This window comes from Gekko japonicus, unplaced genomic scaffold, assembly GCF_001447785.1.
Source record: "Gekko japonicus isolate JY-2015 unplaced genomic scaffold, Gekko_japonicus_V1.1 scaffold335, whole genome shotgun sequence".
NCBI classification, from domain to species: domain Eukaryota; kingdom Metazoa; phylum Chordata; class Lepidosauria; order Squamata; family Gekkonidae; genus Gekko; species Gekko japonicus.
This window is the reverse complement of record NW_015165840.1, coordinates 832,325-847,677: the sequence shown is the minus strand read 5'-3', so window position 1 is coordinate 847,677 and position 15,353 is coordinate 832,325. Positions and strand designations below refer to the sequence as shown.

The 15,353-nt window shown below is 44.0% G+C and overlaps 1 protein-coding gene across 1 annotated transcript in view; it reads right to left on the bottom strand.

Annotated features, from left to right (window-relative positions):
• The window catches only part of DNTT (DNA nucleotidylexotransferase), a 186,174-nt gene that overhangs the window by 107,163 nt on the left and 63,658 nt on the right, over positions 1–15,353 (bottom strand). The window contains 2 exon segments of the mRNA XM_015410995.1: positions 12,225–12,226; positions 12,973–13,103. Coding sequence (XP_015266481.1) covers positions 12,225–12,226; positions 12,973–13,103 — 133 coding nt within the window.

The following is a 15,353-nucleotide window of genomic DNA, read 5'->3' as shown; positions in this document are numbered from 1 at the left end:
AAGGTTTCCTTGCTCAAAGGCTAGTCAAATCCGACTCTAGGGGGGGGCGGTGCTCATCTCCATTTCTAAGCCGAAGAGCCAGCAGTGTCCGAAGACTTCTCTGTGGTCATGTGGCCGGCATGACTAAACGCCAAGGCACACGGAATGCTGTTCCCTTCCCACCAAAGTGGTACCTATTTATCTACTTGCAATTTCTTGCTTTTGAACTACTAGGTTGGCAGGAGCTGGGGCCAGAGACAGGAGCATTCGGGTCTCGAACTGCCAAACTACAGACTTTCCGGTCTGCAGCTCAGCATCTTAACCTCTGAGTTTTAGCCCCTTTCAATTCACCTTCACCCAAACTTGCCTAGAGAGCAGATGCTTAGCTGTGATACCACCAGGTTCTCTGGACTTTTTCACTCAAAGAAAATACTGAAGGAATACTCCCTAGAGAGAAGCTGTAGGTAGCATATGACAGGACAAGAGAGACACCATGTTTACCCCCCTCCACCCATGCTGGCTTTACTTTAAAGCAGTTTCTTCAGTCATGAAGAAATCTACGGGATAGCTCTCTCTCACACACACCCCAATCAGTTGGGAATGCCTGACAAGGTGTAGCTGCTGTAAACTTAATCCAGATGATATACATATGAGGTATCTATCTGACTTAAGATGACTGGATAGGTAGTGTTAACAGTGGACCTAGTATGACATTTCAGAACTGGTATAGCCCAAGTGAGATCTCTCCACATTTCAAATGGGCGCTTTCATAAATGCTAAATCATGCTGTTTCAGTCCTCTTCAGCAACCATTTACAAGTGGATTTTGCAATTTAACACAGTAAAATTCAGTTGCAAAGTGCACTGAAAGTGGATTGAAAGTGCATTACTTACTGTGCTTGAAAGCACTGTTGTAGATTGCTTAGTGTGTCTGTGGAGAAACATCCTCCACCCAAGAATTCACCTCAGTGTTTCAGTTATTGTGACTGCTCTCTGCCCATGGACAGGAGCCCTACTGCAGAACGGTAGTGGAGAGAAGGGAAAGGGATGAGAGATAGGAGAGGTTAGGATCCCAGCACAGAGCACTCAAGCTCTTAGCTGAGCTAATGACTCCTGCTAATCATATGTAGAGCCATAAGGGTCGAGAGATTAAAGCGATAGAAAGAAAACTCTTCCTTTGGGACAGGAAGGTTATCCCTAAAGGGAGGTGGTAGAAAGAGGTTATTAAAACTCTGAAAATGAGGAAGAAGTACCTCTTCTATTTTAGGCAGCCCCTCAGATGGGCACAAGCCACGATGGACTAAACGTTCACTTAGGGACTCCATCTTGTCTACAAAGCAAGGGGAAAGGGAGAGCGGTCCCACCCTGTAGACCTAAGGTAATGATGTACTCTTCTTTACTGCAACCTGAAGTAAAGCCAGTCTGCCCTAAATCAAATTTCATTTAGAAAGTACCTAGAAAAGTGTGTGTTTTCTGCACATTTTCACCTCTAAACCTGAAAGCTTAAAGAGAATATTCTGCACATTTTCACCTCTAAACCTGAAAGTTTACAGAGAATATGTGTATTCTTTTGTTTATTAAACTTCCTTATATTTTAAACTCTGGCTGCGGTCACATGGAGCATTAGCCACGCTAGAGCGACAGAAGACAAGCGGAGTTTCCGGGAACGATCTCACCAGCACATCTGGGAAGCGTAGCACTTCCGTGACTCAACCGAGGCTTCCCGCCAAAAACACGCAGCAAAAAACTAGTACCTCGGAGGTACTAGTTTCCAGAAACTGCGGGGCAAGGGCAGGCGTCTGATTGCGTTTCCGGAGGCATCCGGCGCCCGCCCATGTCCCCTTGCAAAAAAGGGGTTTTTTCCCCCAAATCTCCGTGGATGCGCACAAGCACCCAATGGAGCATGCGCAGTCGTGGTGTACACGAAAAAAAACAAAACATCCAGTTTGCCGCACCGCACGCTTATTTTTTGCGCGTGGGATTGTCATGCGATTGGCACCTCTCCCTTCCCATGGAACCTCCACGGTACCTCCACGGTACCTCCACGGGAGGTCTGATCACTTTACCGCACATTAGTTTGCCCCGGGGCAAACTGCCATGCTTCCCCCCCGCAGTTTCCTGACCGTGTGACCGGGGCCTCTCTAGATCTGATCTCTGGAAATTCACCATGCCTATTTGGTGGCTACAGACTTGGGGTGGCCACAGGATTCTCCCAGAGGTCCAATCAGAAGCAACAGGGAAGAGCTTTAGAAAAGAGCAAGAGTCTAGTAGCACCTTAAACACTAACAAAATTTGTGGTAGGGTATGAGCTTTCGTGAGCCACTGCTCACTTCTTCAGATAACAAGGTGTTACTGGACTCTTACTCTTTTCTGCTGCTAAAGGTAAAGGTTCCCTTGCTTGAAAGCCAGTCGAATCCGACTCTAGGGTTGCGGTGCTCATCTCCGTTTCAAAGCCGAAGAGCCAGCGCTGTCCGAAGACATTTCCATGGTCATGTGGCCGGCATGACTAAACACCAAGGCGCACGGAACGCTGTTACCTTCCCACCGAAGTGGTACCTATTTATCTACTTGCAATTTCTTGCTTTCGAACTGCTAGGTTGGCAAAAGCTGGAACTAGAGACGGGAGCTCACTCCGTCATGCAGCAACTCAGGTCTCGAACTGCTGAACTACCGACCTTCCACAGCCTGCAGTTCAGTGTCTTAACCACTTGAGCCACCTACAGACAGACTAACACAGCTACCCATCTTGATCTATCTCCAGGGAAGAGTTTGTGAGTCCGTTCCTTCATAGTGCCACATACAAAACAGAAGGAACTGAGGGATCTAGTAAAAAGTATTGAGTACCTAAATGCATGCCCTACAACAGATATATACCTTTATTTCAGGAATTATCATTCTTTGCTGTACTTATTAGGAAGCAGAAGAGTAAGGGAGATTTCAACATTCTCACCCCAGCTATTTCAACCCAAATATGCCCGTTTCAATGTTGCTTCTCCCTCCTGAGATTTGTTGTTTTCAAACCATTTTCTGTTCCCCTGCACTGAATTTTTTCTATAAATAGTACACGTTTGCCCACAGTATTTGTGCAACAATAAATCAAGTTCTAAAGCAATATGAAAAGAAACAAAATGGTAAACATTCACTCATTCCTGCAGAGGAGCATTGGATTTCTTTCCCATATAGGATTTCTTCCACATCCAAAATTGACCTCTGGTTACCAAATGGCTGTGGCCCCACCCCCAGCATGCCCGGCGTCTGTACGTCACATCTGGGCGGCGCACGCGGGGGGGTTCCCCCGGGCCCAATTCCGTGGGGGCGGAAATCGGGCCTCAAAAGTGGGGGGAAATCCGCCCCCCGGGGGGATTTGGGAACCCTATTACCTTTGGGCATATCTGCTTGGGATTATTTCCTACTCCTACAAACTGTTCAACACTGTGCTAAAGTGTAACATAGCATGGGAATCCCCATACTGTGGCATGTGGGTAGCAGGGTTTCAGTGTAGTGGTTGCATGTTAGACTAGGCACTGGGAGACCCAAATTCAAATCCCTCTCTGCCATGAAGCTTGCTAGTTAAGCTTGAACCAGTCACTTTCTATCAACTTAACCTTCATTATAGAGTGGTTGTGAGGATAAAATGAGAAAGGGAGAACTATGTCTGCAACACTACACTCTGAAGAAAGAGGCAGATCTATGATATTAACTCTCTGCTGCACAAACAGGCAGTAGACAAGCCCAGATTCATGGAACCTGTGCACATATGATGGTAGACACATGCCAGCTGGCTGGAGAATATATATCTTGTCCTTTAACAGAGGTTTAGCAGGATGTCATTTACTTCCCCATCTTGGAAAGCTTCAAGCTGCCCATTTCAGCAAATTAAAGGGACAGGACATTTTTCTCTAGACCTGTTGGCAATTCTATGGACACTGCTTAGTAAACTGGAAATGCTGAATAAGAGCACACAACTTTTGGACAAAATCTTGTGCACATCTGCCTGTTGAGACTTTCAAATAATGCAAGGTTAGCTTTATGGCTTCCTAGAAAAGGAGAAGTCTTCATCCTTTTTTCTAATTTTTACTAATCTCTTCAAAGCAGAGCTTTCTAGCTAAGCTTTTCTGTGAGTAGCTGTTGATTACTCACCAAGTAATTATTAATTACTCATCAAGGCTTACAACTATGACCATTGTGTAAACCACCCCACAAGGTTTATATCCTACTCAGGATGAGGCCTTGAGTTTTCATTTTTTAAAAATGTAAATTGTAAACTGCTTGTTTACACTATTGTTCAAGCAACATAACTAGGAATGGGCATGAACCGAGGAATTTTGTTTTGGTTCGTGCCCAGTTCATGAACCACAAACCATCACAAACTTTTAGCTGCCAAATGAACCAGTTCAATTTGTGAGGTTTGTGATGGGGTAGAATGCCCCCTCCAGTGTTCTAGAGTCACCAACTTCACAGGGGATCTCTGGCTGACTCTCCTCTACCTGCCCACCACGATTGGTGACTATTGGATTTGCAGCATCCAAGTTACGCCCCCTCAAAGAAGGTGCCCCCAGGAAAATACTTTTTAAGGAAATGACAGGAGCAGGTTCAGAAGTGTATAGAATGGATATTGTGCAAGCTAGAGACATTAAAGTTGCATGGAACCTTCCCCAGATGCTCTTCTCCAAGTTATGTTCAGATTGGACATACCGTGTCCAAGTTATAGACCTCCAAAGAAGGAAAGTGCTTTGGGGAAATGTCAGGTGCAGGTTCATGAGTGCAAGGTACACACATCAAACGGAAAGGGGATGTACTGGTTTTTCCAAGGCTGGAAAATCCCCCCTCCCAAATTGCTTTGAAGTTGCTTTGTTGCTTTGAAGTTTGGTAAACATTTTGTTTGAGCTGAGACAGTCTATCTGTTCATGAACTTCCATGAACCACTGCTTGAAAGTTCATGCTGGTTGACCTGCCATGAACTTCAGTTCGTGAACCATGAACCAGCCAAAATTCATCACGAACTTTACTTTGTGAGCTGGTTCATGCCCATCCCTAAACATAACTATAATTAGTTAGTTGTAAGCAGCTTTGGGTTACCCTCAGGGAGAAAAGTGGGTAATAAGCTTCCTAACTAAATAAATAAATGTCATGTAGGATGCTGAAAAAATGTGTGTAAAGTTTGCCTGCTTTTTGTTTGTTTTCATTATTGTTCAGTTTTTAAGAGACATCTTGAGTCTCCTTTTTGAGGAGAAAGTGTGGGATAAAAATTTTTAAATAAATAAAATAAACATGTAGGTGATCATAAACACATTCTTCATTTATGTCTTGCAAGAAGCTTTGGAAGATGAGCTGGAGTTAGGGTTGCCAGGTCTGGGTTAGAAAATTTTGGGGGTGGATCCAAAGAGGGCAGGGTTTGGGGAGGGGAGGGGCCTCAGCATGATACAATGCCATAGATTCCACCCTGCAAAGCAGCCATTACAACTGGAAATCGTTGTAAAAGCGGGAGATCCCCAGGCCCCACCTGGAGGCTGGCAACCCTAGCTGGAGTGGTGACTTCTGCTAAACACCTCTGACAAGATTTCTATAGACCGAAATTCTTTTCTGGGGCTTAAGTAACAGAGTGGATCAGTTTGCCTCTGGGGAGAATCCTAATCTGAAGTGGAGTGCTTTACCACAGGGAGAACTGAGGGCATGGAACATATCCAAAGGCTCTCTTCACCCTCTGCCGTTGACAGAATCACCAAATCCCACCAGGATTTGCTTTATGTGAGAGAGTATGCAAGCCGTCAGCTCAAGTGTTTACTGGGCAAAATTGCTGCAAGCTTCCATAACGCTGATTTCCCAAAAAAGAGGTTTTTTAAAAAACAAGATGAAACAGCATTTAGGTGCAAGTTTTCTCTTCTGTTGCTGTAGCTAATGTTTGGCCTAAAATGGCACTGAGCAAGGTCATCATCTAAGATACAGTCAAGGGCTGGTTCTGTATCTGGCATTCGCTCCACATTTTCTCAACACTGAGGAAAAGGTGCAGCTCAAAACCATGTTCAATTACCCCAGGCCAACACCCTACTGACTGCAAAGTCACCCCTGAATGGCCATAAAACAGCCATAAATCTATGCAGAAGGCACAATAAAACTCGATGATCAAAGAAAGTGAAAGTGGCATGCTATGCAGAGGGTACTGTAAAATCCAGTGATCAAAGGAAGTGAAAGCAGCATGCAGTGCAGAGGGGAATTTCTGTTCCAATGTGGGTTTGCTAAAACAACAGAGGGAAAAGCCAATGCAGAATCACCCAAAGTGTCAAAGCATTTTACAGTGACATCCAGGTACTATAAGTAATTTTAGCTCCTTGAGTTGTCTGCGAGAAAGTTTCAGTGACAAAATACCAATGAATATCTGATGTGCAGATTTAGACCACTTTGGTTTAGTAACATGTGACAAGGTATACACAGTGTTTGCTCAATCTCAGACTCCCGCTAGGCACATTTGAAGGTGCCAAGCCTTTCCGTGATAACACCATAAATGGCTCAAGAACTGTACATGCTGCCTTGACCTGGATAGCCCAGGCAAGCCTCATCAGATCTTGGAAGCTAAGCAGAGTTGACTCTGGATGGGAGTTAGGGCTGCCAAGTCCCCCCGGGGGGGCGGATTTCCCCCTGCTTTGGAATCGAGCCCCGGGGGAAAACCCACCCTATGTCCCCCCTCAGATGGCTGTGGCCCCGCCCCCAGCGTGCCCGGCGTCATCACGTCACCTCTGGCTGACGTGCATGGGGCGCGCACTCAAGACGCCATCCGGGAGCCCCCCACCGCGGAAGAAAAAGAACTTGGCAACCCTAATGGGAGTACATGGAATACCAGAGTACATGGATGGGAGACCCTGAAATACCAGAGGCGGGAGGTGCAGGCAGGGTTTATTCAGCCACCTCTCTGAATGTCCCCCAGCAGGGATCAGTCACCAGAGCTCACCATGACTTCCAGGTGCACACACACTCACACACTCACACACATATGAAAAATACCAAAAAAAAAACCCCAAAAAAGAACCATACATGCTGGTAAAGAAAGAGACCATCCACACCAACAAGAGAGAAGGGGGAGGAAGAGATAGAGAGATGCTGCAGCTCCAAGGGGGAGGTGGCAGTGCGAGGGCTGGGGCAGAGAAAGTGTCTCTGCCACCAAATCATTGCTGCTTTCTCTCTCTTATACTATGGTCTTCAGAAGACAGCATGCAAACACAAAAAACTGAAGGCCCCCAATTGCCCCCAGGAAACCGGCTCTATATACTGACACTACAAAGTTTTTAAAATAAGTTTTGTCATAGCTGTCATAATGCATTATTGCACCATATGTAATAATCTGTGGTGATAATGCAATTGTACTAATTCTTAGTTCGTTGCTTGCGACATATTTTCTGATGTGCTTCATGTCTTCAGTCAACAGCTCCACTAAGTAAACGTAGACAGTGTGGGTGACAAAGAAGGAGATATATTTAATCTTTTATCACAGCTGTTCTAAATTTACATGGCACTTGGTGCTCTGCAATTTGTGTCTCAAATATCACCCAGCTACAAGTGTAATTGCTCAAAGGCATTTATTCCCTATCTTTCTTCCATGAAACCCAAAGCTAAAGTAAGCGATTCCCAATCTCTCAGGTAGGCATTATTGGACCTGCTTTCAGGGTTGCCAGGGTCCTTCTTAGTCCCCAGTGGGGGACTTTGGGGGGTGTTTCTGGAGGGGGAGGGAACATCCTCAATGTGATGACATCACACCAAAGAGATATCATCACATTGGGGACTAGTACCCTCCTGCTTCTTGCCCAAAGCATTTAAAGGGTTCCTTTAAACGCTTTGGGCAAGAAGGGGGGGGCTGAACTCCAAGCAGTGAATTCATCATCTGGAGTTCAGGTGTGTGGCCAATGGCCACCCCTCTACCTCCCCTCCTGCAAGATTTAAAGGCCCCTCTAGCTGGTCAGCAGGCCATGTGCTCCTGCCAGTCTGCTGGATGGCCCTTTAAATCTCACAGGAGGGGAGGGAGAGAGGTGGCCACTGTTGGGAGTGGGGCTTATGGGTAGGGCTTCCCCACCAGCCAGCTGGCTGGCGGCGGGCAGGAGCCCACCAAATTGAGAGATATCCCACCCCTATCTGGGGACTGGCATCCCTACCTGCTTAGTTTCTTCATTTTTTTGTTTATTAGTTTCAGTGAATATAGACACCTTTATTCTTTTCTTTGGAGAGGGAGGGGTTGTAAGACACTTTGGGTACCTTCTGAGAGAAAAGCAGAGTACAAATACTTAATAGGTTGCTTGCTCATGTGTCTTCAAACTATGTCCAAATATAGTTTTAGAACAGTAGTACTAAATTCTTCTATACATGTATGGTGAATCTGTTTATGTTCCCAAAGGTCATAATGCACAACCAGTTAAGCGGAAGCACTTAGTATCATGAGGACCTGTTTTTAACATCCACTTGCAATTTTTTCTTTGCTAAAATAAGAGCTGATCTAAGATTAAACAGCAAATTTATCACGGTTATTAACAGATCCAATGATTTCCACATTCTTACATTTCTACATTCCAACCAAGCACTTCACCAAGAACCTGAAGACAAATACAGCTTTCATGAAAACCAAATTAGGAGATATTTTGGAGATCCATGATCAGATCTCATGTCTCTCTTGTTTCTGCAAATAGGAGCAGTGAGACTGGATAAGGGAAAAGGTAATAAAGGATGGCTTTGCCCTTTCTTGTAGCATTTTCTTGAGGTAAATCTCCCCCCCCCAAAAAAAGTTACTATTTGCTTTCCTTTCCCCTATCACAGCTAACAGCAGCATGAATAGGGATGTGCACTTGGGGGGGGGGGATCTCCCTGCATGGTCCTATGACTAACTCATGTCTAGTTTGATTTTTTTTAGACCAGAAGACTGAGCCAAACCTCAATATCAACAAAACACAGTTAGTTAATATTTGACATGCCACATAGCATGATTTCCTATACAGTATGACTTGCAGCAAACATTACATTTCTGCTGCAGTGAAAGTGTGATCACAGGTCACTATCAGCGAATTGTAAGTTCCAAATACTTACTTGTATGTCTGGTAAAAAAAAAATGCTTATCTCAATTCTTTGCAAATCAAAGAGCTGGATAGGTAACATCTCAAGGCACATTTAACAAGACAAATAAACATACCACATGAGCTGAACAGATTGTTGAGAACTATTTTAGCTTGTGTTGTCACATTTTGTTGGTATCAGAACCTCCGGACCAAAATTAAATGAGTAACACATGCTTCCCTCTATATCAAAAGAAGGAAGGGGAGGGGACTCAACACACACACATATGAAGACACTCCGTATTTCTAAGACAACTAGCAAACACTACTCCACACATTTGTGTCATTATAATGACCGAAATGAATGACGCACCTGTCCACTTCTCTCTCTCAGAGGCAAAATTTTCCCTCTGTTTTTCTTTCCTTTTGTGACTGAAGAACTCTGGCTGTCCCACCCTGTCATGGTATGATATTTTACTGCTGGCTCAGCCCAGGAACCTGAGGGAAGGGTTGAGAGTCCCCTTTAACTTAAATAACTGAAATGGCACTTGAGGCTTTTGGGAGAACAAAATATTTTATTCAACATAGAGGGGGAAAGGTCAGGTGAAATCGGGGGTAAAATTTCTCAGGTAACTCAAATAAATAACTCTGAGGTAAAATCAGTAGATGCACAAACTACAGTTCATATGTTTCAGGCCAATGAGAGTTTCTTAAGCTCTTCCGCCAGGCCTTTAGAGCTGCCGCCGCCGCCACTACTACCATCACAACTACCAGTCCTACTATTAATAACAACTGACAACTATGGTAGAAGCCCTGATCTGTTGGCCCCTGTGACTACGGCCCGACCTAGCCCCTCCTAACTGAAGCAGATCTATAGAACTAAAGTAAAAACTGTGGAATTGCTAGCACTTTAATATTATGTTTGATTATAACAATGTTTTTATATTATTGTATTATCTATTAGAAATTGTATTAAGTAATGAATTCTGTTTTCTGTATTATTAGAACTTTTATTCTGCTGTAAGCCACCCTGAGCCAGCCTAGGCCGGGAGGGTGGGATAAAAAATAAATAAAATAAATAAATAAAATTCACAGTGACTTAAAATCTTTATGATGAGAGGCTTTTGTTCCAGTGTTTCCCAAACACTCCAGTACACTTCCTTTGAGTATTCACTGACTCTTTTGGTTTCCATAAACACATCAGTACTCTTCTTGAGTTTTAACTGACTCTTAAGATTTCACAAGGCAGTCTCCAACCTACCAGACCAGGGATCTCTCCACTTTTCAGAGCTATCTCCCTGTTTTGACTGGGTAGGGAAACTTTTCTCTCACTAGGACAGGGGTGTCGAACTAATTTGTTACGAGGGCCAGAGCTGACATAAATGAGACCTTATGGGCTGGGCCATGTGTGTCATAAAATGTAATGCCAGGTAGCAGAGATATAAACTTTATAAAGGACACAAACACAAAGGGTTTTTTTTAACTTAAAATACAAAAATTCTTAAAACATTAGCACTTTTGCAATATTTTGTTTATTTAACAGTGTCTGGTAACTGACTCTTGCTCTGAATTATTGCATCAACATGTCTGTGCTGTTGCAATCTTGAGTATGCTGTTCAGGTGTGTATCTATAAGCTTCAAACCTATGATGACGCAGCAGCAGCAGAACTGGAAAAAGAAGCAGAAGACAGCCAGTCCCACCGCGGGCCTGATAGAAGCCCTCCAGGGGCCTGATCCGGCCCCCAGGCCACATGTTGGACACCCTGCACTAGGATATCTATCCCCTTTCCTTGGCCCAAATGGGAGTCTTTGCCTAACTACCCACTCTTCCTTGCCAACCTCCCCAGTACTCCATCTGTGTTAAACTGCTCTCAGTCAGGGCTGAATTCAGATACTGTCAGAACTTGATTCTTCTTGGCCAGGGCTGAAATCAGACTGAATTCAGCTCTCAAGCCTTTCTCTGCTCAGCTGATGCTAGCTAACCAATCAGATTCCTTGGAGCAGCCTGTCACTCAAGTCTCCCTGTTTCTGTGGAGAATTAAACTTTCATAGTCCTACATCTGTTTATACAACATTTCTAAGTGCAGTCAGTCACAACCTCAAATCAGGATTGGTCCAGTTTTGAGATTATCAAGGAGGTAAACAGATATTACCATCCTTATCATCAAGTAAGCAATACAGAAGAACCTGAAAAACAAAGAGCAATCCTAGGAACTATAAGCCTAAAGAAAAGATAAGGAAGGAGTAATAGACCTATCCCTGAGAGAGAAGAAATTCCAAAGTTGTACAGGCAGAAATTTATTGTCTTATCAGAAAGATGGAAATGCAGAAGAAGGGGAGGAGAGTTGGTTTTATATCCCAACTTTCACAACTTTCACTACCCGAAAGAGTCTTGGAGTGGCTTACAAGTATCTTCCTTTCCTCTCCCCACAACAGACACCCTATGAGGCTGAGAGACTTCTGAGAGAACTGTGACTGACCCAAAGTTACCCTGCAGGCTTTGTGTGGAAGAGTGGGAAATCAAACCCAGTTCTCCAGATTTGAGTCCACTGCTCTTAACCACTACACCAAGCTGGCTTAGTGTCTAGCTTTCTGGTATCAATGACTAGGTCTCTATGTCACAGGGAAATGGCTCCAGTAATAGAAAGAAAACTATAACAGGTATAGTTAGTATCAAGACAAGACAACCCAAATTAGGATTTTGAAATTTAGTAGTTGCTGTGGGAAAACGCTGAGGATTGGTGACCCTCCTCCTGCATAGATTGTGTGTGAGAGAGAGGGAGGGAGGGAAGCAAAACTTTTGTTTTTATCTTTCATGCTCAGGGGTCATTTCCTGCAGGAGCACACAGGAGCGGAGCTCCAGCAGTAAAGAGCCCAGGGGATGGGCACATGCAACAAACCACACCCCCTGCTCCCAGCAGCCCTCAGAGCAAGAAGCAGCCTGGTAAGTTGCAGAGCTCCCCCCGGCCCCCCAGTCCAAAACAGTCCAGTGGCACCTTTAAGACCAAGCTTTATTCAGGTAAAAGCTCTCCCTCCTCTGCGAGGACAGATCCGCACCTTCCTCTCCCCCCCCCAATAGCTAGCAATCCAAAACAGTCCAGTGAAGCCTGAGCGGTGGGTGTTGCCTTCTGACACACTTCCGGTGATGTCAGGAGGTGTGGCATATGCAAATAAATTATGCTAATGAGCTCCTGCACCTCTTTTTCTATGAAATGACCTCTGTTCATGTTCATGCATTTTATGGCTGTCCATCATCCAAATGAAGTTTTGTAAGCTACTCCAGGGTAGGTCCTACTCTTCCTTCACTAGTGATGAAGAGTAGATTTCTGGAAGATTCCTTAGCTGCTTTCATTGGCAATACTTTGGGGACCTATTCTTAATGAATCCAGCTTAAAGCAATTATGTCCAGATGAGCTACACACCATTCTCCTTCTCATTGTTAACAACCTTAAAATATGAACAAAGACTGCAACTCATAGGTATCACTGTCTCAATCTGATACACATGTTAAGGAGCTGAATTTCCAGTGGCTCCCTGTCAAGTGCCCACTCAGTGGACTAGCCAAGTAACACTACGTTCAAAACTAAAAATGAAAAGGCCTTCAAGATGCTCCACCAGTGTTCTCTGCATATTTCTGTTCTTCTTTAACATGTCTATGCCAACAGAAGCAAGTATATTCTCTTATGAACACAGGACAAAAAACCCCAATATAATTAGGATCAAGTCCAGCGCAGCATCACAAGGATATGAAAAATTTATTGGCATACCATTATGCATACAAATTCCTTGTTCTAGTATTATGTTCTTGTAAACTGAGCTATAGCATTTTAAGGATTTTAAAAGATCAACATTACTGTAAAAAAAGAAGTCAAAGCATTCCTTATGATAATAAATGTGACAAATATTTTTAATAAATGGGTTTATTTTCTTTGTGTTACCCCCCCCCCCCCAAAAAAAAATCTTACCCTGAAACCACCAGTCAAAGTCACTAAAGCACTGGAGGAAAATCTCAATACTGTATCCTTTACAATCACGGCAACGGAATCTGCTTCTGCCTTAGATACCAAGCTACTGAGGTCTTCATAGTTTAGTAACCCTGGAAAGCAATGTTATATGATAAGCCTGGTATAATGGACATAATCTAGTAGACAACATATTAGGCTTGACTCTAGGAGACCTACATTCAAGTCCTAGTTGAAGGATGAACTAATTGCAGGTAATGCACTATTCATCTTTGTTTGCGGTCCATTAGATTATATATTAGCTACTTTACGGGATTTGAATAATAGTAATAAAATATCACAGAAATGCATCAAGGCAAATAAACCATTCATGTAAAAAATTTCCAACAATGCTTCAGATTACTAATGACCGGCCTAGCTCCAACCAGGGCTTCCCAGCATATGCGTACTTAGCCAGTCACGATGCAACACAAGGCTCAGCAGACCCCCAGAAATCTTCATAATTTATTAGTGTATTTGGGAAAGTTTTTAATGCCACATCTCTAGAGACCTGCTCTAGGCAGCTTACAGCTCAAACAATAAAACGAAACCATTAAAACAAAGCCATTAAAACCAAGCAAGGGCATAAAAACAGTGAAAAACACACATTAAAAAGGTAAAGGTTCCCTTGCTCGAAAGCCAGTCGAGTCCGACTCTAGGGTTGCGGTGCTCATCTCCGTTTCCAAGCCGAAGAGCCAGCGCTGTCCGAAGACGTTTCCGTGGTCATGTGGCCGGCATGACTAAACACCAAGGAGCACGGAACGCTGTTACCTTCCCACCGAAGTGGTACCTATTTATCTACTTGCAATTTCTTGCTTTCGAACTGCTAGGTTGGCAGGAGCTGGAACTAGAGACGGGAGCTCACTCCGTTTTGCGGCTCCCGGGTCTTGAACTGCTGAACTATTGGCCTTCCACAGCCTGCAGTTCAGCGTCTTAACCTAACACACATTACGCAGCCTCAAAAGATATTGCTACAACAGCTAAAGGAGTTACATAAAAGCCTGGGTAAAAAGGAATGTGTTGGTCTACTGCCCAACAAAAAGTAAGGAAGTCACCAGGCGAGCCTCAAGGTGCGAGGGCTTTCCAAAGGTTAGGTAGCACCACTGGAAATGCCCTACCTCTGGCTGCCACCCACCTGACCTCTGGCACAGAGAGAAGGGCTTCAGAAGAGAAGCTTAACCAGTGGGCTGGACAACATAGGCAGGATGTGGTCCTCGATAAGAAGTTAACAGGGAAGAGTAAAAGGATGAATGCACACACACCTGCATTCTGAGACCCAGTGGACCACAGAAGGATTTCATGCTATCTCTATAAATTAATTTTTAAATGTTTCCTATATGATCTAGTCTAGGCAATAATAATTTCAAAATATTTTGAAAATAGGAATGTTTATTTATCATTTTTACTAGAGAACAGAGTTGCTTTCTCAGAAATGGATGGTCTTATGAAGCCACTGGCTATGAAACGTCACTGAAAAGTGAAACAGACCTCCAGCAGTAAAGCATAAATTGCTGCATCATATTTTTTTAAAAAAATAATAATAATAACCTACTGAGATGTCCCAGCAGCTATTCCATTTAAAATTCTTCCTGAAAACCAAATCAACACAATCCCAGAGGCTACACCTTTAGCATAAATACATATAGATCTGTATTTTTTTTCCAGCTCAAGGTTAGCCGTGGAGTGGGGGGGGGGCGTTTTGAACAGGGGAGATTGCCACAGAAACACAAGCAACATCTCAATACTCTTACAAGCAAGACAGAGCACTTTAACTGTAATTAATAAGAACAATATGGTCTGTTTTAACCACAACTATTTATTTATTTCTAGTCCACCTTTCTCATAAGGGGTCTCATTTAGGGTTGCTAGGTCCCCTATGGCCACCAGCAAGGGATGGGGGGAATAAGGCTTCCAGAGCCAGGTTGGGAAACTCCTGGAGATTTGGGGATGGAGCCTGGAGAGGACAGGGACCTCACTGGGGTACAATACCATAGAGTCCACCCTCCAGAGCATCCATTTTCTCCAGGGGAAATTATCTCTGTAATCTGGAGAACAGCTATAATAGCAGGGGATCCCCAGGTGCCACCTGGAGGCGGGCATCCCTAGTCTCATTACAAGAAAAATTCTAATCTGTGTCACAGATCAGATACAACTGTGGACTCACCTTGAAAAATACTTTCTGCCCCATGCTGCTCTGCAGACCGGCATGGCGGGAAGAGGTTTCAGCCTTCCCTCCCTTTTACTCTGTACCCTTTAGGCAATTAAAAAATTATGAGGAGGGGGAGATTGGATTTATACCCCACTCTTCAGTACCCAAAGGTGTCTCAGAGCGTCTTACAAACTCC